Here is a 23,638-nt window from a genome sequence, read left to right on the forward strand (position 1 = left end):
CACTTTTGGATCGACTTATACCCTCAACATTCAAAGTAGGCCCTATGTCCTTTGTTTGGCTCTGAAAAGAGCCTTTTTGATTGGAATAATATTCCGTCATTGTAGTCGAAGATTAATGTATCCTCTATTTGCTGGGATATCTGTCAAGCAGAGCTTAAGGTCCAGCAGCCAATTTCGTTGCTTACTTAGCACCACCTGGGAGGCACGTGTAGGGTAATTTAAGGTTATACCTACGGGCGTAAAGCAACTGATCATATAACACATAAATTCATACAGATTTTTTAGGTCACAGGAATTGGAACCTTATGAATGATAATATGTAGCTTCTTGCTGTAATTACAACTTTATTGTCTTGAGAATTGGTATTAAGTATTTTAACGTGTGACTGGCAAAGCACTGGAAACTTGAAGATGGCATTTTATCTTATTTATTTGTTCATATTGATTAGTAGATTATCCAATATACTGGATGCTTAAGTTACTTTGATGCCAAATTCTCATATTTAGGTGTATTTGTAGGTTATAGGTACCAAAGAAGGTGACACTTCAACCGTTCCTATTTCTCAAAAAATAATTTGTGTTACTACCAAAGACATATTTCATGTTTGTTTGTGATGACAGATTTATGTCAATTTTTGAATTTACACACATTTGGAAGGCCTTTGCCTTCTGAGCATCATCATCATCATTATCATCTTGTACAGCAATATAATTCCAAAATATCAATTTTATTGAAACTTTTCTCTGTGCGCAGATATCTATGCTGGACATGCAGCCTCAAATAACATATACTCTTGTAGAATACCTCAAGAAGTCTGAGGTGAAGCGTTTGAAAGCAGCCTGTGGAGCAGCTAAAGCAATTTTGTCCGTGTCACGTTCCACCAAAAATAAAATTACTTTGATGAATAAAGGAGTCCTTCCTCTAATGGCTGCAGCAATCAGGTCTTGTCATCCTGAACTGATCACTCCGATCATGGGAGCACTCCAGCAGTGTGCATCTCAGGTAAGTTTCATTTATAATAATCACCAGGACTGTGATTTCTATGCAAATATAAGTTTTTTTTTTCATTACCTACAGTTAAACATTTTCTCTATCTTTATGAATTAGGGTATTGGGAATGATTTAAAACATATTTTTCCATATCCAGCTTTAGTACATTTTTTTTACATATTTGAGAAAAACCCACATCATCATCATCATCATCATCATCATCATCATCATCATCATCATCATCATCATCATCATCATCATCATCATCATCATCATTTTCATGTCCGACTCGTTGGCTGAATGGTCAGCATACTGGCCTTCGGTTCAGAGGGTCCCGGGTTCGATTCCCGGCCAGGTTGGGGATTTTAAGCTACATTGGTTTATTCCAACGGCCCGGGGGCTGGGTGTTTGTGCTGTCCCCAACATCCCTCCAACTCACACACCACACATAACACTATCCTCCACCACAATAACACGCAGTTACCTACACATGGCAGATGCCGCCCACCCTCATCGGAGGGTCTGCCTAACAAGGGCTGCACTCGGCTAGAAATAGCCACACGAAATTGTTATTATTATCATTTTCATTTCCCTTTATCCAGCTCCTGCCAGGTCAGGGTATTCATGGCACTTCTCCACCATTGCCTCTCCTTCCACAACTCCTCTTCAGTACTTTTATTCCAGTCCATTCTTCTTTTTCTTATACTGTTCTTGACAGAGTCCATCCATCTTGCTCTCTTTCCTTCTATCTTAGTCTCCAACACTTGTTTTGGTATCCTTCGACAGAGTCCATCCATCTCGCTCTGAGCCTCCCTCTTGCCCTCTTTCCTTCTATCTTAGCCTCCAACACTTGTTTTGGTATCCTTCCCTCCTCCATCCTCATAACATGTCCAAACCATCTCAATTTATTCTTCTCCATCCTATCACTCAGTTTTTCTACCCCTATCTCTTTTCTGACCTCAACATTTCTTACTCTGTCTCTCCTTATCTTCCCCACCATATTCCTCTGGAACTTCATCTCACTGGCCTGAATTTTACTCTCATTTCTTGCTGTCAAAGTCCAAGTTCTCTGAAGCATATACAGGGATATACTACATCTTGTACATTATCTCTTTACATTTTATAGAAACTTCTCTGTTCCTCACTAGGTTCCTTACTGTATTGGTTATGAGCGGTACATGCCGTATTTTTGACGATTAATTATATTTCATCTTCATGCAAGACATTCACTGCAAACTTGATTTGTTTACACTCGGCGAGGCGAGCCGGCTTGAGCCAGCCGCAGCTGAGTGAGTGATGTAGCTGCAGGAACAAGATAGGCCACCCGCCTGATGCGTCATGTGTAGCCTGCCTGGCCTGGTGTGTTCCAGAAAGAACGTCACCCCTTTGCAAACATTTGATGTGAACATTTTTAAAACTTCTATAATAACAATCACATCAACTCGAAAGATACATCATTTTGAAGAGGATCGCATAAACGTCTCCAATTGTGAATCTCAAGCAAATCCGTCAAGGGATTCTCAAGATAATCAACTTCAAAGATATAGCGCTATCTTATGACGTAGAAGCCCAATCAGAATATAAGGCGAGCTCACTTGACCCAAATCAGTCAGTCACAGCTGGGAGTCCAGTCTGACCCTCCACGCTGCATCGTTACTCTCATCAAAGTGCTGACCAAGTCTATCTTCAAATTATTCAAAGTCTTCGTAGTGGACTTAAACTCTAACAGTCAAGTTGAACTTAGAATTTGTGCGCATGTTGAAGTTCAAATTATACAAAGTCTTTATAGTGGACTCAGGTTCTAACAGTCGAGCTGAACTTCGAATCTGTGCGCATGTAGAAACTTCTCGATGTGACCTACTTTTATGATTGTGGAACTTAATTTATTACCATGTTGCCATTGTGGAACTTAGTCTCTGAATAAGTATTATTAATTTCAATGTGACACTACTGCAATAGGTATATTATTAACTGTGATATTCTTTTAAAATCTCAGTCAGCATAATTTCATTATTAAATAAGAGTGTCCATGAAAGGGTTTAAACTTTCCCACTAATGTTAATGCAAGTGATTACCTATTGTAAAAGGTATACTCGTGTGCTTAGACACAAGTTGTTCATTCTGAATGATAATCAATTCAAACGGTGTTAATGTACAACGGTACTTGCCAACTTTCATATTTTTCAATTTATGAGTTGAAGTGAATGCTATTCGATTCAAACCGAACTATCTTTGGAACTGTGCATTATTTCTTCTTTGAAGTGTTTAATTATTTGTGCGTTACTGACAGCAGTGTCTTTTGATAAAATCTTGAGCAGTCGCATATTTCATTTTATGTCAAGTGCGCACATCTTTCAATGCTCGATAATTACTATTTTCTTCATCAAAATATTTATTATTAGTGCATGACTGACAGCAGTGTATTTGATAAACTCTTGAGCAGTCATACATTTATTTAAATGTCAAGTGCGGCCTTATTAGTGGAAAGTCACCACGAACTGTGCCTAGTGCGTGAACAGTTTTCAGTTTCATTATTTCTATTTATGAACTGTGGTTTATTTCTTTCTAAACTCGATGCTATTCGCATCTTCATCTTTAATGAACTTGTAAATTCTATCTACAAGGGATTAGTAGAATTCGACTGCATATCACGACAATATTAAATTAAACAGTGCTGTTAAACAAATGTGTCGGGGGACTGTGCAATTGTGGACACTCGTGTGAGTACAGTGACGAGTGATTACCCCACAACATCGTCAGAGAACGTCGTAGACCGTCCAGAACGTCACAGGTTCGAGTTCAATCCCATGTCAAGCCAACCTGGGTGTTCCAGCCTCATCTCATCGTAACGCGAGCAGCCTGCAGAACGAGTTCCAGTCCAGTTCAGCATGGTGACCTGGGAGCACAGGTCATCTGATAGGTGATGTTGAAGACAGAAAATATCTACAGTAAGGTGATGTGCACGTCAACATGCACTTTTCTGAATAAAACTTTAATCTTCAGTAAATTTTCAAGTTTTCTTGTAGATAGAACCCTTCCTCCTGTACTAAGCCCTAGCTATGAATTACCTGAAATTGCCTTGAGAGATACTTCATGCCAACTTAAAAATAATTGTTAAAGTCGGGCTATATTTACTGATAGAATGTATTTTCCGCTTGTACTCTTCTGCTGATCTCCTCATCCAACATGCATCTTGCATTATTTCACTTCCCAAATATTTGACGTATTCAACAAACTCAAGATTTTGTTCCCTGATGCTAACAATTCCTTTTTCTTCTCTTTCTCCTCTCATCATCACCACTGTTTTGCTCTTCTCCACACTGATTTTCATACCATTATTCTCAATATTGTCATTTGAAGCTTCTAGTTGGATTAGCACTTCTGTACTGTTGACTTCCCAGATCACTATGTCATCTGCATACAGCAATATTTTCATATCCCCTCCATATCTTGCATTTGTTTCCTTTAGAATTTTATCCATAACCATTATAAACATAAGTGGAGACAATACACTTCCCTGTCTTAGACCAATTTGATTTCTAAACCACTCCCCACTGGAGTCTGGACACAACTTGGACAATTCTGATACATAGCTCCCACTAGTTTGCTTGATTGCTTTCCATATCCTTTTCTTTCCAGGTTTTTGTGATTTTCATGTATACTCTTTTTATAAGTGTTAAAATTTGACACAACACAGATATTCTTCAAATTATTTTGCACCAATTAAAAAAAAAAAAGGTATGCCTTCTCCAGATCAAGGAATACCATCACCAGACCCTTTCCATATTCTCACCGTTTTTCCATCAGTAATCTCATGGTAAATGAGGAAAACCCACATATATTTATATAATTTAACATTTTATTTAAATATCTTCCATATTTTATGGTTTCAAAGTTAATCTTCACAAAAAATGATTTAAAATTTATTTTACTAGCATCAATAATTCAAAGCCATATTCTGGTACAGTATTTCTATGAAATATGGAAAGAAAGTTCTGCTCTACGCACAACTTATCCTTCTTGTTGGCTTTGGCCGTGTCACTCAATCCGCTGTGACCCATATGAAAAAAAGTTACACTTATGTTCCAAGACTTAATTTTCATTTAAAATTATTATTTTTGTGACTTTCATATATAGGTACTCTTTCAAATTTCACACAACACAGATATTCTTCAAATTATTTTGCACCAGTTTTTTTTTAAAAAATGAGTCCATATTTAACTCCGTATTTGAAATTTTTCAGTCCAGGTCAGGTGAGGTACATCCTGCTACCGAATGTGACAGTAGACGGTACTACCTGCGACTGTCTGGCCAAGGGTTGGGCGGCTGTTACAAAACCTGACAAACTAAGGGAGAACCAATGGCTATGGGCAGAGGAGTTCACCCTTAGAGGGCTTGTTGAAGCCATTGTGTAGGAAATGACACATAAATTCAACTGGAAGCTGCTACCTTGCAGATGTGACAGGGGATTGCTAAAGGCTAAGGGAGATAACCCTGACAGAAAATCTTCTCTAACGTTAGGCCTAGCGAGTCAGTTGGAGAGTAACTGCAATCGCTTTCAACACTTATACGATGCAAACAAAGAACACGGAGTAGACAACAGCACTCGCAGACCCACGCCAGGTATGATGGCTTACAGCCTGATGATAGGCCAAGCCTTATGATGGTGCAACTACCCCGGAGAAGACAACACACCCGAATAGGAACAATCAATGTACTGAATTTGACTGGGAAATGTGAAAATTTAGTGGACATCATGGAGAGAAAGAAAATATCAATCCTAGGACTGAGTGAAACAAAATGGAAAGGAAAAGGGAAGAAAGAGTTGAGGAAAAAATACACCCTCTACTGGAATGGTAACAACAGAGAGATGAGAAATGGAGTAGGATTGTTATTGTCTAAAGAGTTAGATGGTATTACAGAGATCCAATACATCAAAAGGCAACAGTTCACCTTGGGAAGGGGAAGCTGACACTGGTGCAATGTGTATGCCTCTCAGACGGGTTGCAGTTAAGATGAAAAGAACAAGTTTCTCGAAGCCCTAGAAGAAACCATCAGTGAAGAGAGGGCAATCATCATCGAGGACCTCAACACAAAGCTCCGGACAGACAGGACTAGCTATGAGAAGGTGATGGGACCACGTGGCTATGGGAGAAGGAATTCAGAAGGGAAACATCTCCTAGACTTCTGCATAAGAAACTGTTTGGTAGTAAAAAACAAATAGTTCAACAAAAGAGTCAGTCACAAGATTACCCGTTACAGCTGGGATGGAAAGAGCAGGACCGTCATTGACTATGTCATTACAGATGAAGTAAGAAGTAGACTTGTGACTGATTTCAAGGTGATTCCAAGTGAGAATCTCAATAGCAAACACCGGTTATTAGTTGCAGATCTGAAAGACATTAATGTACCAAAGATAACAACCAGGAAATTGCATAAGATTAAGGTCTGGGAACTACAACAGGTTGGATAAAGGACTGAATATCAGGACCGTATAAGAGGACAACTACCTACAGAAGAAGTAGAGAGTGGTGAGGTAGAGTGAATATAATAAAAGAAGCAATAGAGGTTTGCGGGAAGACAAATGCAAGAGTAAGGGAAAAAGAGACAAAAGAAGCAATAGAGGTTTGCGGGAAGACAAGTGTGAGAGTAAGGGGAAAAGAGACACCCTGGTGGAATGAAAGAGTATGATCCACACTAAAGGATAGGAACATAGGCCGAAAAGAACAAGATAGAAAGAAATCCAAGCCAGAGCAGGTAAGGAACAAGGGAAAGATCAGAGACCTTGAGCAAGATTACTGGGACAAGAAATTGAGGGTTAAAAGAGTAGTAGAAGAGGATAATATAAAGTGCTGGGAGAAATTTACTCAAAAACTGAAGGAAGACAGCAGAGGAAATATGAAACTATTGTTCAGAGTGATCAAAAACAAAAGAAATTCAGTTGACACCATTAAAGCAGTTGAGGATCCTAATGGAAACCTGGCCAGGAAAGAAGAGGACATCAGAGAGGTTCTGAGGAATCATTTTGATCACCTACTGAACAGGACAGAAGCAGTTTAGTTTAGTTTAGTTTAGTTTAGTTTAGTTTAGTTTAGTTTAGTTTAGTTTAGTTTAGTTTAGTTTAGTTTAGTTTATTGCCTTTCTTATATGGCGGGGCTCAGGCTATGAAGCCTGCTATTATGCCAAACCATATTATACAACAGCTTTATAAAATCATTTTTACATATATTTCTAAAAATCACTAAAAGTAATTTACTTAACCTCTATAATTTTCTATCCTTATTGATAATTAAGAGCTAATTATTAAATTTTTACGTTGGTTAAATCTACTTTTTACATATTTGAGTACCACATTAAACATTTCCTTTTAAATAGCCTCGGATTGCCTATGCCTCTAGTTTCAGCTGGGATTGAGTTCCAGGAACGTATGGTAGCAGGTATGAATGAGTTGTTGTACGAGTTACTGTGGTGAATGGGAATGGGCAAGAGGGAACGTGTGGATGACCTTGAGGGAGCTCTATCGGAAGGGGAGAGGTATTTAAAGTCTGTTCTAAGATAGTCTGGTTTACTCGTTTGCAGAATACTGTGGAGAAGGGAAACAGCGTGGTATTTACGTCGTTCAGTCAATCTTAGCCATGACAGCTGAGAGAGGAAAGGGCTAATATGAGTTTGTATTGGATATTTAATACGAATCGAGCACAAGCATTGTAGGCTCGCTGTAGTCGACATGAAAGTGTTTTGCTCATACTATTATAAACTACATCTCCGTAGTCAAATATTGGAAATATTAGACTCTGTACTAATAATTTTCTTGTGTTTCTTGGAAGGAAGTCCCTCATCCTTTTTGCAGAATGTAATGAGTAGAATACTCTTTGACAAATTTTTGTGACGTGTTCCGACCAACTTAAATATTTATCGAATACTACTCCAAGGTTCTTTACATGATTGCTAAATGTTACTGGTATTCCACTGAGCATAACACTGGGTATATACGTGTTTTGTATTTAGCATGAGATTTATACGTGCCAATTATGATGGCCTGTGATTTTGATGGGTTCACTTTCAGGCCATGTCTGCTAGTCCAGTCGTTAACATTTGCTAGGTCTTCGTTTAACTTAGTGATTGAATTGTTTAAGTCATTAGGCTTTGTGTGAATATATAACTGAATATCATCTGCATACAGGTGATATTTACAATTGGTCAGCGTCTCAGATAAGTTGTTCATGTACAATGAGAACAAAAGTGGTGACAATACTCCTCCCTGAGCCACGCCCATCTTAGTGGTTTGCCACGAAGATGTATCGTTTCCCACTGATACGCGCTGCTGACGATCACTAAGATAGGAGTGTACCCAGGTTAAAGTGCTGTAAGAAAATTTCAGCGCCTTAAATTTAGCGAGTAATATGTCTCTATCTACACAATCGAAGGCTTTGTCCTTTATCTATCGCTAGTTGCATGTCATTTGTCACTTTAACTAATGCAGTGGCAGTACTGTGGTTTTGTCTGAATCCCGATTGATATTTGTCAAGTAAGTTGTACTGTATAAGATATTCAGTCATTTGTTTATGTACTATTTTCTCCAACAATTTTCCTAATATAGGAAGGATACTTACAGGACGATAATCTTCGGGACTGTTGGGGTTGTTGTTTTTAGGGAAAGGTCGGATGATTGCATGTTTCCAATTCGAAGGAAATACTCCAGTCATAAGTGAGTTATTAATGATATACGTGACTGCTGGAAGTATGATGTATATGATTCTTTTAAAAAGAGACAGGTTGATTCCATCATGGCCGGTGGACCCTGACTTTATTTCACTGAAGACTTCCCTAACGTCACTGGGGGTCACATGAGAAAAGTAGAACTGCTCGCCATTATGTCTTGTTTTTGAGGATATTCTGTTAATTACTGCTGCTTTGGTCTGTTCGTCAATCTGAGAGGATCGTGAGCTAAAGTATGAGTTTAGGTCAGCTAGTGGCAGATGAGAGAACGAAAGAACCAGCTGTTGAAACCTGCACAGAGGAACCTCCCATTACATGGGCAGAAACAGAAGCAGCTCTTAAGAAGATGCCACAAGGGAAATCCCCATGAATCAATGAAGTCAGCACGGACATGATTAAAGCAGTAGGAGTCCAGGGTTTACAGTGGCTACACAGAGTGCTCAATGCAGTTTGGAAAGATGGCAAGATACCTACTGATTGGAGCAAGGGTGTCATTATCCCCCTGTTTAAGAAAGGAAATGACCGAAAATGCTCCAACTATTGGGGAATAATACTCCATTCTGATGGGCTTAAGATTGCGAGTCATCTTAGAGCCACAGTTTGGAGAGGAAAAGTATGGCTTCAGGCCAAACAGTCCACAACAGACCTAATCTTCAGTGTCCATATGTTAATGGAAAAATATTGGGAAAAGGCAAAGATCTGTTTATGGTTTTCCTTGACACTGAGAAGGCATATGACAGCATTGCAAGAGAGAAGATATAGGAATGCCTGAGAAAAAGAAATGTGCCAGAGAAACTGGTGAGGAAAGTTCAGATGTTGTATGAGATCTGTACCAGCTGTGTGCAATTGGGTGACAGACATTCATCCTGGTTCAGGACCGAAAGTGGAGTCCAGCAAGGCAGTTCACTGTCCCCATTATTGTTTATCACTATTACTGATGACATAATGAAGAACATCAAGAAAACCTCTGGTGAACTAAATGCAATGGCCTTCACTGATGATGTCATGATCTGGGGAGAAACTGAGGAACAAGTACAGTTGAGACTCAATGAATGGAAGGAGTTCAATCTGAAGATAAGTGAACTAAAAACAGTAGTGATGGCAATAAACAGAGAGGGACGACCAGCAAAAATCATGCTAGGAAACCATCCATTAGAAAGTGTGGAAAGCTTTACATACCTCGGCAGTGTAATATCTCAAGATACACTAGCCACAAAGGAGGTGACAAATAGAGTGCAGAAGAGCTCTCAGTTTTACCAGCAAGTACGAATACTCCTCTGGGCTACCAAAGTACCAACAAAATCAAAGCTGGTGATGTTCAATCAGTACTTCATACCAGTCTTAACCTATGGTATTGAAACCTGCACCCTCACTAAGAAAGACTCTTCAAGGTTGCAGGCATCCAAGATGAAGTTCCTTAGGTCCACAATTCAAAAAACCAAACTGGTCAAGTTAAGGAATGATGTGGTTAGGAAGGAAGCTAGGATTGTTACATCCTTGTTAGATTGGGTCAGCATGTCCATACTGAGGTGGTTTGGGCATGTAATGAGGATGGAGCCAACAAGGACAGCATATGTTAACTTGGAGAGACATGGAACTGTAAAATGATGATGATGATGATGATGATATTATTTATTTTAATATTTTAGCCAACATAGGACTACTTTAGTTAGGTTTATGGAGGTTTTTCTTCTTTTTGTCAGCCCAATACTTTCATCCTTTCTGAACGTGATTTTCTTTCTTCTTCTGGAATCACTCTTCCTATTCTCTGCTTGTTGATTTTCATCTGTAGTCTAGTGTGTTTATCTTTGAATATCTTGAGTGTATTTGTTTTGTATTTTAAATCTTCTATTGTAATGTGTAACTCTCTCATGTCTTCTTTAAGTTCTGTGATCCATCTTATATTACTCTTCCATTATTTTTCTATTATTTTTCTACTGATTCTATTTTCTGGTGACCATATTAGATGCCCTAAGAATGATATTCATTTCTTATTCATTGTGCAGGTCAAAGATTCTATTTCTTTATAAACTGCTTCATTGGAAGATAGTTTCCAGACTCCATTTACTTCATAATTTTTATTTAAACAGGTTCTCACTATTCTCCTTTCGATCTTTAGTATTTTGTCTATTGCAAATGTGTTTGTTGTTTTTAATAATGTATATGTAATTTGTGGCTGGGTGACTGTTTTTTAGTGTTTAAATTTGGTTGCTAATGAGAGGCACTTTTTATTATACCAGTATGTATTCTTGGTAACATGCTGTGCTGTAACCAGTTTATATATTCTATTTTGCCATGCTGGTTTCTTGTTCGCCGGGCCCGTGGTGTAGGGGTAGCGTGCCTGCCTCTTACCTGGAGGCTCCGGGTTTGATTCCCGGCCAGGTCAGGGATTTTTACCTGAACCTGAGGGTTGGTTCGAGGTCAACTCAGCTTACGTGATTAGAATTAAGGAGCTATCTGATGGTGAGATAGCGGCCCCGGTCTAGAAAGTCAAGATTAACGGCCGAGAGGATTCGTCGTGCTGACCACACAACACCTTGCAATCTTCAGGCCTTTGAGCTGAGCAGCGGTCGCTTGGTAGGCCAGGGCCCTTCAAGGGCTGTAGTGCCATGGGGTTTGGGTTTCTTGTTCAGGTTATATGTGATTATTTCACCTAAATATTTAAATTTTTCTACAGTTTTTATTTCTTGGTCTCCCAGCCTAATTATATTTGCAAACAGCAGTTGAGTTAGCATAATTTCTGTTTTTCCAAATGAAATTTTCAAACCAATATTCTGAGTTATTTCCTGTAAAGATTTTATTTGTTGTTCTGTTTTCTGAATATTATTGGCCAGAAGAGCTAGATAATCAGCAAATTCTAGACAGTTCAAATGTGTGTTATCCTTCTGGCTTCCAATTTTTATATTTTTCAAGTTATTCTTGTACCTTTCTCTCATAACGTACCCTAGTGCACAGTTAAAAAGACAATCCGTCACCCAGTCTTAAACCAGTTGTTACCAAGAATAGTTCAGAAAGTTCTCCTCCGAACTTAATTCTAGAAATTGTATTAGAGTAAGTTCAATCAATCTGATCAGCTTTGGGTGCCAAAATGTCATAAAATTTTTAATAATGATGGTATGTGGATGTAGTCGTAAGCTTTCTTGAAATCTATAAACATTATTGAAAGGGACTTGTTTTATTAACTGCAATATGCCATGACTAGCTTCAAAGTTATTATTTGTTCAGAGCAGCTTCTCCAAGGTCTGAAGCCTCATGATCAAGTTTTTCTTTAATCCGATTATGTAGTATCTTAGAGAAAATTTTATATGTTCAGTCAAGGATGGAAATACCTCTATAGTTGTCTGGATTACTTCTTTCACCTTTCTTATGAACTGGATTAATTACAGCTGTTGTCCATTGTTCTGGGAATTTTTCGGATATCCTAATCTTTTGTAATATCATATGGAGGGATGTCTGAGTCTGTATGTATTTCCACATCTCTGGAAAAACCTGGTCTTCTCCACATGCTTTGTAGTTCTTCATTTCCTTAAGTACAATTTATGCTGTAGGTGGGTTTATATTTTCTAGTTAGTTTTTATCAGAGTATGTGTATCAATTAATAAGAGCTTTCCAGGTCCATCACTGTTCAAGAGCTTGTTAAATGCTTCCACCATGATTTCTGCATTTTTGTTATTGCTATGCACTATTTTTTCATCATTGGTTTTGTAATAATTTTCCTCAATAGAGTTTATTAAATCTTGATATTTTCTCTTAATTCTTCTAATAGTTTGGGTGAATTCTATTCTGACATTCTTGAGGTTAGTGGCGTTTTCTTCCATTTTGTGGGCTTGAAATTTCAACCAAGTTTGATGTCTTTCTTCATGCAGTCTATCACAATCAGAAGTCCACCAGACATGTCTTTTCCTTGGATTTAATGGAGTTAGATCTTCTGCATTCTGTTTAAGAATTGGTATTAGGTCACCTAAACTGTCTGTTAGTCTTGAATTTCCTGTTCTCTGCCGATACTGGACATTCTGGTTTAACTGATGAGGGTTGTATGTTCTTTTCTCTCCAACTCTATTTTATCTTTTTCTTCTTAATGCAGTAAATTTAATCTTGATTTTAATTAAGTAATGATCTGAACCATATATACACTGACTGACAGAGCAAATGCAACACCAAGAAGGAGTGGTCAGAACTTTATGCCAATTACAGGGTAGACTGACGTCACTGAGGTATGCTCATGATGTGAAATGCGCCGCTGTGCTGCGCACGTAGCGAACGATAAATGGGACACGGCGTTGGCGAATGGCCCACTTCGTACCGTGATTTCTCAGCCGACAGTCATTGTAGAACGTGTTGTCGTGTGCCACAGGACACGTGTATAGCTAAGAATGCCAGGCCGCCATCATCGGAGGCATTTCCAGCAGACAGACGACTTTACGAGGGGTATGGTGATCGGGCTGAGAAGGGCAGGTTGGTCGCTTCATCAAATCGCAGCCGATACCCATAGGGATGTGTCCAAGGTGCAGCGCCTGTGGTGAAGATGGTTGGCGCAGGGACATGTGGCACGTGCGAGGGGTCCAGGCGCAGCCCGAGTGACGTCAACACGCGAGGATCGGCACATCCGCCGCCAAGCAGTGGCAGCCCCGCACGCCACGTCAACCGCCATTCTTCAGCATGTGCAAGACACCCTGGCTGTTCCAATAACAATTTCCCGTCGATTGGTTGAAGGAGGCCTGCACTCCCGGCGTCCGCTCAGAAGACTACCATTGACTCCACAGCATAGACGTGCACGCCTGGCATGGTGCCGGGCTAGAGCGACTTGGATGAGGGAACGGCGGAACGTCGTGTTCTCCGACGAGTCACGCTTCTGTTCTGTCAGTGATAGTCACCGCAGACGAGTGTGGCATCGGCGTGGAGAAAGGTCAAATCCGGCAGTAACTGTGGAGTGCCCTACCGCTAGACAACGCGGCATCATGGTTTGGGGCGCTATTGCGTATGATTCCACGTCACCTCTAGTGCGTATTCAAGGCACGTTAAATGCCCACCGCTACGTGCAGCATGTGCTGCGGCCGGTGGCACTCCCGTACCTTCAGGGGCTGCCCAATGCTCTGTTTCAGCAGGATAATGCCCGCCCACACACTGCTCGCATCTCCCAACAGGCTCTACGAGGTGTACAGATGCTTCCGTGGCCAGCGTACTCTCCGGATCTCTCACCAATCGAACACGTGTGGGATCTCATTGGACGCCGTTTGCAAACTCTGCCCCAGCCTCGTATGGACAACCAACTGTGGCAAATGGTTGACAGAGAATGGAGAACCATCCCTCAGGACACCATCCGCACTCTTATTGACTCTGTACCTCGACGTGTTTCTGCGTGCATCGCCGCTCGCGGTGGTCCTACATCCTACTGAGTCGATGCCGTGCGCATTGTGTAACCTGCATATCGGTTTGAAATAAACATCAATTATTCGTCCGTGCCGTCTCTGTTTTTTCCCCAACTTTCATCCCTTTCGAACCACTCCTTCTTGGTGTTGCATTTGCTCTGTCAGTCAGTGTATGTAGGCCTACACATTTAGCCATTTCTATTACATGTTAATCACATACAGATAAATTGTAGTTAATCCTTCCAGTTAAATTACCATGACCACCAACCTTGATTTAAGTATAACTAATTTGAGTGTTTGTCCAAAACAAAATTTAGTCTATCTTCAGCAGAGATTTTTATTTCAAAAGTAAAAATTAATGTGTACACAAAAAAGAAAGTGTTCAACCAATATCTTTCACTAAGTCTCCCATAAGACCAACCCTTCATTCACAACATGGAAGATAGGGAATGGCATGACTAGGGAAGTGCCTGTGGAGGTGAAGTACAGTGGAGTCTTTCTGTGTCCTGGGACTGTTACAGTAGCTGTGAAAGCCCAACAGGAATCTAGTGAGGTTGAGGTTGGGTTGTTTATAGATCATTTTGGCATTCCCAACTAAGCATAGCCAGATGCTTTATTTTCATTGATAGGGCTCCAATTCCTGTGACCTAAAAACTCTGGAAATATGCACAATTTGTACATTTATATGGTTAGCACTTCTGCCTGCAGATCTTGGAGTGACTGGTTCAAATCACAGTCTCTTTTTGATTTCTCTCCTTGATTAGTATTGTGTTTCTGTTTACTGTGCTAAAATGTGCAAAAATTTGATGATGCCATGAGAGGTCTCACTGTGCATAGGAGTGACTATCTAGATCTGAGCTTATTCTGCATAGTTTCACAGCCATCTATGGATTGCAGGTACCACTGCTATATGAAGTGCTTTACCATTCCTTCAAGATTATGTACTTGCACTTACTAGTTATGAAACTGACAGGAAGACCCTCAGTTGTACAGATCACCGACTTTTTGGAACTTCGCATATCAGTAGAAGACTCTATGTACACCACTGTTTTAAAGCAATGAAGCGTATCTCCCAACCATGCAACTCATTTACTTCCTATTTTTCATATTATATTGAACACTATTTGAATCAGTCAGTCCGGCATGTGCAACAGAAAATGATTTATTACGCACTTGACACCTTTTACTCGAAACATCCGTACGACATTTTTCTATCACTCACTCGGTCGGTCTTTCTTTCTTTCTTTCTTTCTTTCTTTCTTTCTTTCTTTCTTTCTTTCTTTCTTTCTGTATGAAATATCCATACACTCCACTTTATAATCTTCATCATCCTGCCAACAGCACTTGCTCCTTGTTTTTTGAAAACTAATTTTTAATCATCTTCACACTAAAACTTAAATTTTATATGAACACAATACCTTGCACACTAGCTGAGTTATCAATTAAACATTCAGCACTCAGTGGTGGGCTAAAGACAGCAGCAGGATGTAAACATAACACCAGACCCATGCACTACTGTAAATAGGTAATAATTGTAGAACATGAGCATTATTATTGACACAATATGTTTTCTTGCAGATGGAACTCATTAAATCTACTATTATTATTCTTGTATGAGAAACATTTGGAATAAACACTTAAAATTACACTCACAAGGGAACACATACATGTGTTACACTCGGATCCAGTTGAAATTTGGCAAGAATATTCGTGGGAGGCAGTAGAATGCTAAGATGAAAACTGCATGTGTCCAGCACAAGTTTAAATGCCAAAATAGAACAAATAAATAGTCGTAAAATTAAAAGTGCCGCGGGAGTATCGGGGTGTGGCGGAGAGGTAGGGAGGAGCGAAACAGCGGACATGAGCCAACTGGGCTGTGTCGAGCCAGCAGCCAGGCAGCGTATAGTTAGCACGTTCCTCGTAACTTCCCGATCAGATGTGCGAAATGTAAATATGAAAACAGCACATGAAACAATTGTCTGCAAGGACGATGTTTAAACAATGATCTCAATAAGGTTTGAATTTTTTTTTTTTTTTTTGCTAGTGGCTTTATGTTGCACCGAGACGGATAGGTCTGATGGTGACGATGGGATAGGAAAGGCCTAGGAGTTGGTAGGAAGTGGCTGTGGCCTTAATTCAGGTACAGCCCCAGCATTTGCCTGGTGTGAAAATGGGAAACCACAGAAAACCATCTTCAGAGCTGCTGATAGTGGGATTCGAACCCACTATCTCCTGGATGCAAGCTCACAACCACGCGCTTCTAACTGCAGTTTGAAAAATTCATGCCCGAGTTCTTTTTACTCATTGTAATTAGTGCAATAGTGATTGTTTACAGAAAGGTGGGCAAGGCACAGATACTGTGTGCACCATGCACATCTTACAGCGCTGTCGCTTTCACAAGTATTACATTGATTATTGGAAGGCTCTTCTTTGAAACGATAATCAACTGGATTAAAAAATTGTAAAGGTTTCTTTTTAACATAGCCACATTAGTACCAACTGAATTGCCACGTGCTACGAAAGCGCGGAGAAGAGAACTGGTTGTGCATCAAATATTGCACTTTTAAAAGGTTGTTCCTTAAATGTACGTCGATGTCTAACGAGTTTAACAAAAATTAAATCGTACAAAAGACAAATAAATTGCTTCCAAATGCAGAAGCCCAAAACATCTAATGGCTGGATAAGTCCAGTGGCTCCTTTCGGAATTGTTTGAACGTTAATGATTTTCTTACTCCCAACTTTAGCATTTAAAATATTTTCTTCTTTCTGTCTGGTCCAAGAATCGAGAACTGAAACACTGTACTCTGGTACTAGCTCACAATAAACATCCCATAACCATTTCTGCACAAGCTCTTCGGTCAGTTTTCCAGACTTTGAAGGCAAAGTGTACAAATTTGGTGTGGTAAATAGGTTTTTTATTTCTATATTAGGACCGAATTCGCCATTTTTTCTTTCAACACCACTAGCAACTTCGGCAGGAGTTGTCCATATGCTGAAATTATTGGCTGAATTTTGTAGCTATGTTTAACGAATTCATAGATTCATAGACTTTTTCTCCTCGTTCATTATGGGTCCTGCCAGAATGGAACTCTTCATGAAAACCAGACTGATCAGTATTAAACACGCACTCTGGGCTGTGACTTTCTATTAATTGCGACACTTCTTCCACAAACAGTGTCGCCTTACAATTAATATCTTCTTGTTCAAATTGGTATTTTTTAGATATAAATTTGCAAATCTTTCTTGATCCAATTTGAAATTTCATTTTAAAACTTATTACCCAGGAATGAGACGCTTGAAACATGTCATAGCTAACTAGACGAGCGTACTTTAAGGCCCATTTTTAAATATTTATATCGTGAACAATTTTGTTTTGTTGTCTACTTTCTTTGAACTTTTGATACATCTTCTTCGTAACGGTTTAATTTTTTCTCCCAATGTGCCATCATTTTCCAATTGTTGCTCCCACCTGCTTCCCGACACTTTAATTTACGAAACCTGTGTTTCACTGATGCAAAGCCCTCTGTTTCCCACCTTTGTTTCGCCAATATTCGACGACCTTCTTCTTATTGGAATTAGGCATCGCTCAGTCATTGTTGTGGATGCAGGGTTAGGAGCAATATTTTCGGAGATGAGTTCAAATATCGGTGTTTCAATATTGCCTTCCTCAAAAACAAAGTCATCATCTGACATATCCAATGTGCCATCCAGTTTGACTGTCACATCGGTATCCAAAACCCTGTCGGCAATTAGACCTGTAAAGCGGAGACAAGAACGCAATTTCTGTGAACGCTTGTTTTTCTCTTAAAAGTAAATATATATAAATAGATTGATCTACTTACGATATAATTCCAATCCCAAATTCCTTTCATCTTCAGAATATGGGGTGTCTTTTTTGTCACACTCTGCAAAACAATTCTGAATGCACACTACTACATTCCACGGATTGAATTACTTCTATAGTGGGCATTTTGTTGTATCTAGGTGTAAAAATATCAATTATTACCATACAAGGTTAAAGTAAATATACAGTTACCATTCATAAAAATGACTATAAGAACGTCAGATTTTAGCTGTCATTGTAAGAACGTTGTCTCATCGGACGACTAATCAATGTGCACCTCTTGATCTGCTTTGACGTTTCTAATCAGGAAGATAGAGGTAAGTGTGAACTGCAGTGCAGTAAGGTAGAGTGGCTGGGAGGAGGTCATTAATTCGACTCGAGCGAGCAGCCCGACTATGCTCTGCCTGGCTGCTGGCACGGCTCGACACAGCCCGGCTGGCACACGTCCGCTGCTTTGCTCCTCCCTACCTCTCCACCACACCCCGATACTCCCGCGGCACTTTTAAATTTATGACTATTATATTTGTTCAATGTTGGCGTTCAAACTTGTGCTGGGCGCATGCAGTTTGCACCTTAGCATTCTACTGCCTCCCACGAATATTCCTACCCAATTTCAACCAGATCTGAGTGTAACACATGTATATGTTCCCTTGTCAGTCACATTACACACAGTTAGACCAAAACTTTGCTACATCAAATGCATTCGGTGTGTCATAATAGAGTTCATCTTCTGTACAGGAGGATGGGCACAGTGGACATCGCTGAAGCATGTGCTTTAGAGCAGTGGTATTCAAACGTTTTAGTTGGCATATCCCCAAAATCCAATTGTTTTACCTTCATACCCCTGAAGTATGAGTACATTGTGATTGAACCAGAAATAACAAATGATTCTTGATGGATGCCAAATATTATTAACTATAACATCATCTTTGTCATCGTCTTCCACATCTTATCCCACTTGTTCAGGGTCCCTGTATGCATTGAGGCATGGAAGAGCTGTGGTCAGGGATTTAAGGTCACATGCCCCTTTCTGACAATACAGGATTTTTAACTGAAAATCTCACTCCAGCAACACCAGGAATCAAACCACGGTCGCCAGGATGACAGGCAAGCTCTTAACCCACTACACCATCCTGTTTCCCAAAAATAACAATAATGTATTGTGTGTATTGTACCGGGAAATGATTGTGGGGTTTGAGCATGGGAAGGGTCTCAGGTAGTGTTCGGTGTATTTTGGAGCAGGTACAGAGACGGATAGTATCGCAGGGCGAATAATAGATGGTAATTCTTTTTTGGTAAAATTTATTAACAATATCCACAGATATATCGCCCTGCAATTGAAATTGCAACTCAATTTGGTAGTTAATATTTGCCAAAAATGTAAAATAAAAGATTTATGTTACGAACTTCTTGACGTCTGTTTGCTTGAGAATATCAAAAATAATTATTACTCTTCCATAAATCATGAATAGCCTACAGTCTTTCTAATTTAAATGCAAACACAAAAATATTACTTAGCACCTTGGAAATTGTCAGTTCATCATTTATGGTGCTGACCTACAGTCTTTCTAATTTTCAAACCACAAAATAAACACACATTGTCATGGAAAGTTTGATAAATTAAATAAAATATTTGATTTCTTGCTGTATGTCTTTCAGTTCGATTGAATTGAACAATGAAATTAATAAAGCACTTGAAAATCCTAAAGTTCATCTAGGTAAAGTGTATTCAATTAATTAATGACTTTGAAAAGGAATTTATAGCAAAACACGAACTTCTTTTAAATGATGATAAAATTATGAATTGATATCCACACAAAGCACCTGTAAGAGCACTGTACTGAATTAAGTGCTTTGTAAAAAGTCAGTCAGTTGTGATTACTCACTCAGAATACAAGAAGATCTGCTTACAAATGTTGGAGTTGTGCTGTACAGTGTCTGGAACATTCCGCGGAGTGCGGACGAAGGCTCAAACTCAGCACCGGCGATGTTCAGTGAAGATACCACGTCAATCTCCCTTGTCAACGTCCCTTGATGGGTACCATAACTGAAGAAACCATGTAAATCCCTCGTTGGAAGCAACATTTGATGTAGCAGGATCTCGTAGCACTTTTGCCAAGATTTCCGTTGTTCTGGGAGGTAATGTCGGAACACAGAAAGTTCAATTGGCACTACTGAATTCACAAATATCACGGATATTAATACTACTCACCGTCGTAATGCACAGTTCTATTTTTATACTGATTTTACGGTGTTGAATTAACATTCACAGTCCATGCTGCAGAAAACACAGTTCTTATATACACAGTTCATGGGTTTGAGAATTAACACAGTTCATAATCGTCCCTAGTTATGTCTGAGATTCGATTGTAAAGTAATGAACACAGTCCATAAGCACTTGAAAACGTGATTTATAACAGTCTCTATCACATTCTCTGAACAAATATTATTAACAGATTAAGGCAATTTTATGGTTGTATTTACACCACACTAGTCTGTACTACTTAATATTATTGTAAAAAGTCCTTAATGTTCACTGGATTTCTCACAGTGGTGATCGAAAGATCGAGAAAGTGCACAAGGAAAATAGTTAATTCTTGCCCTGTTATGGGACGAATGTCGAGTAAATACAGTCCCACACAGTTCACTGATATATTATCATAAGAGAAATATGTCTTAGATTGATGGAAGTAGTCTTAAATTATGATTTCAGTTTACCACACACAATGATTTATGATATTATCACAGTTTAAAATTATGTGGAATTAGTACAGTTCACGGTGTCGTATACTGGTCAGTAAAATATTGGACACTTCAATTCTCACTTCCAATTATAGCTTCACCTTTTTAATAAATTTACAAGTATTATATTACGATAATTCACTTTGATAAAGGTCTAGAATCTTAGTCGTCGCGGCGCAGCGGAAACTTTACGTACGGTACGACGTTCTTTTATTATTTCAACAGCGTTTGAGTGCGACCACGATTATGTCCTCGCGAATCACAATGGAGCATACTTTCTGTATACACTGTGCACACAGGACTGCTTATGGCCTCGGCCCAGTAGCCTATTTATACAGGTCTGGTGAGCAGCGCTCGGAATCAGGTGTTGAAGGGGCGAGGATTCCTCCCCAACTTTAAATTATCATATTTCGGAAACCACTGGACGGATTGACTTCAAATTTGCAGGGTTTTACTTCCAGAACATTAGCTACAATTCAGCATTGGTCTTGTGTTAATTGGTCCAGGCGTTAAAAATTCATAAAAATAGCTGAGAAACTTCCGTAGGGGAAGTAAGCTTCAGGTGGCGGTGATGTCACTTGACCTTGCATGACTTGCATTCTCCCTCGTGTAGTGCAGTGGGTATGAGAACATTCTCTCACACAGCTGTTCATGCATCAGAACTGAATTGTATGCTAGAAAATGAAATTTATAGTTTATATGTGCCAGGGCCTATGCCTTCCTGGTACAGTATATATACAGTAGCGGCGATTATGGGGGCCGAGGGGGACAGTTGTCACCCCCACTATGTGGTGAATATTTTTCTAAATTCCATTTTAGCCACCTGGCCATTTTTTAAGTTTCAACAGGCTGAAAAACCTATGAGTTGTTTAAAAAATTACCTGGAACTAGAAATTATAAAAAAGCAATTTGTACAATCCCTATTGTTTTTCAGCTAATTCCTTCCTTTAATTTCTTTAATTATTAAGATAAATACTAGTGGAAATACTCACAAAGTGTCGTTCGTTGCACCTCACCGATTCATACAGCACAGTGGCATGTAACACGTGCTAGGACGAAGGGTAGCAGGGTTATATTATTTGCCAAGGTCATGGACACAGGCATGATTAACCCTCTTGCAGCTCACATTTGTCATTCTGGCAGTCTCGCTCAGTAAATGTGTCTGTGTAGTTCTATCTAGTATCTGTAACTTTGTTAGTGTGTAGCCAAATACTAAACGATATTTTCATTGTATAATCACGCCAAACATATATTTAACTGTAATACATTTGTAATTATTGACCCTTTGGTGAAAGTTTTATTGTATCGTACTATTATTACCACACTTAAGTTGGTAGACTCAACCTTTACATATCTATCAAAATTTGCTCAGAGAGCATTAAAAAGGCTTACCATTTTGTAACTTTTTCTTTTTTCAATTTTTATGCACCCCCCTCTCTCTCTTTTCTTCTCTAGCTCTTAAACCTGGGTTCATTTTGCTGTCTACAGATTTTTGAGCCACCCCCATATATCTAACTCCTAATTGTTGCTACTGTATATTATACAGTACATCATCGCTAGTCAAAGAAAACCTCGTAACTCCTTCGGAGTGAAGTTTAAAGAAGTAGTCCAAAACTGAGCAGTGTTCTGTTCCCTTCTCAGGTAATGTGGCAAGCCTTCACAAGACAGATGGTGAAACCCGGTTTTCTCGTGAGTGGAAATATATGGTTTTCTTTGCCTAGCAACGATGTATTGCCCCCTATTTCCCGGCCAGGCTCAGCTGGTGAACGAGTGTCCCAGAGGTGGAACACTCGTTAACTGGCATCGCTTATTTTTAGAGGCAGCTAATAGGACAAGAACTGACAATGAAAAAAAAAATCTAAAACAAAGGCTTGACATTTATTGCTAATAGCACATTTTTAAACATAATATTGAACAAAATAAATAAAAATCATTATGTCGTTTCTCATTTCTTCTCATTATTTACAAATTTCTGACATTCTGGTTCTTCCACATTGAAGCCTGAATTACACTGAAATATTAATAAAACCAAAATTAGCCTTCATCTGGCTTTAGGAATATCAAAATGCAGAGGGTGAACCTCGTCTAAACTTGTTTGAACCATAAAATTAACAAAAACTGGCTATCGCTGTAACACGTTAACAACTCAAGAAAAAAAATGGAAATTTCATTCTAATTAAATTTTCTTAATTATAATTAGCATCTTGAAAATTCTCACAAATAATATTTACAGCACGAACATTATTGCCTCATCTCAATCGTTGATAAATTTCATTGATATTATTGAAGTAATTTCTGAGAAAACTTGAATAATTCACATTCTTGAGAATAATTTTAATTAATGTAATCTCAAATAATTATGTTGATTTAAGATTTTACAAGTATTAAAATGACCTTAAAGAAGTAATTTTTCCATGAAGAACATTCAAAAAGTGATTGAAAATAATTTATGACGTTTACAAGTTAAGGTTACAAAACATCATATAAATGTTACTTTGCTTACTTTTATCTAACATAACCTTGTTCGTACAAGATTGAAATAGTAGGGGCCTATATGTTTTTAATATCTTGACAATGTAGAATTTTAAGTAAATATACTATAAAATTTACTACACACAATTATTTTCACAAGATAAATTAGCACAAACAATGCTGAAATAACCTGAGCTCTCTGTGGTGAACATGCGGTCAGGTCAAAACCACATTTCAATAAATCACATGAGAAAAATATTTCTAACTACATCATTCATTCCACATTCACACATAAGACACACATATTTTATTTATACTATTTACAGACAAATCCTAGAATTTAATTTTATATTCTGATTTTTATCATAATATCCTACCAATGGAATAGTCAGATGACTTTATCTGGTAAGTTATTACGTTCAACAATCAGTGACATATAATCAAATAATGATAATCACTTTTAAAGAAAATAGTAGGAGTATTTCAGCATTGATCAGTAGAA

General features: G+C 38.8%; 1 protein-coding gene across 1 annotated transcript in view; it reads left to right on the forward strand.

The window, feature by feature from the left end:
• Nucleotides 1–23,638, forward strand: part of LOC136880902 (outer dynein arm-docking complex subunit 2) — a 97,801-nt gene that overhangs the window by 21,482 nt on the left and 52,681 nt on the right. Inside the window, exon 3 of the mRNA XM_068229170.1 lies at nt 754–1,002. Within this exon, the coding sequence (XP_068085271.1) occupies nt 754–1,002 (249 nt within the window). The remainder of the gene's footprint in view (nt 1–753; nt 1,003–23,638) is intronic.

This window comes from Anabrus simplex, chromosome 9, assembly GCF_040414725.1.
Source record: "Anabrus simplex isolate iqAnaSimp1 chromosome 9, ASM4041472v1, whole genome shotgun sequence".
NCBI classification, from domain to species: Eukaryota; Metazoa; Arthropoda; class Insecta; order Orthoptera; family Tettigoniidae; genus Anabrus; species Anabrus simplex.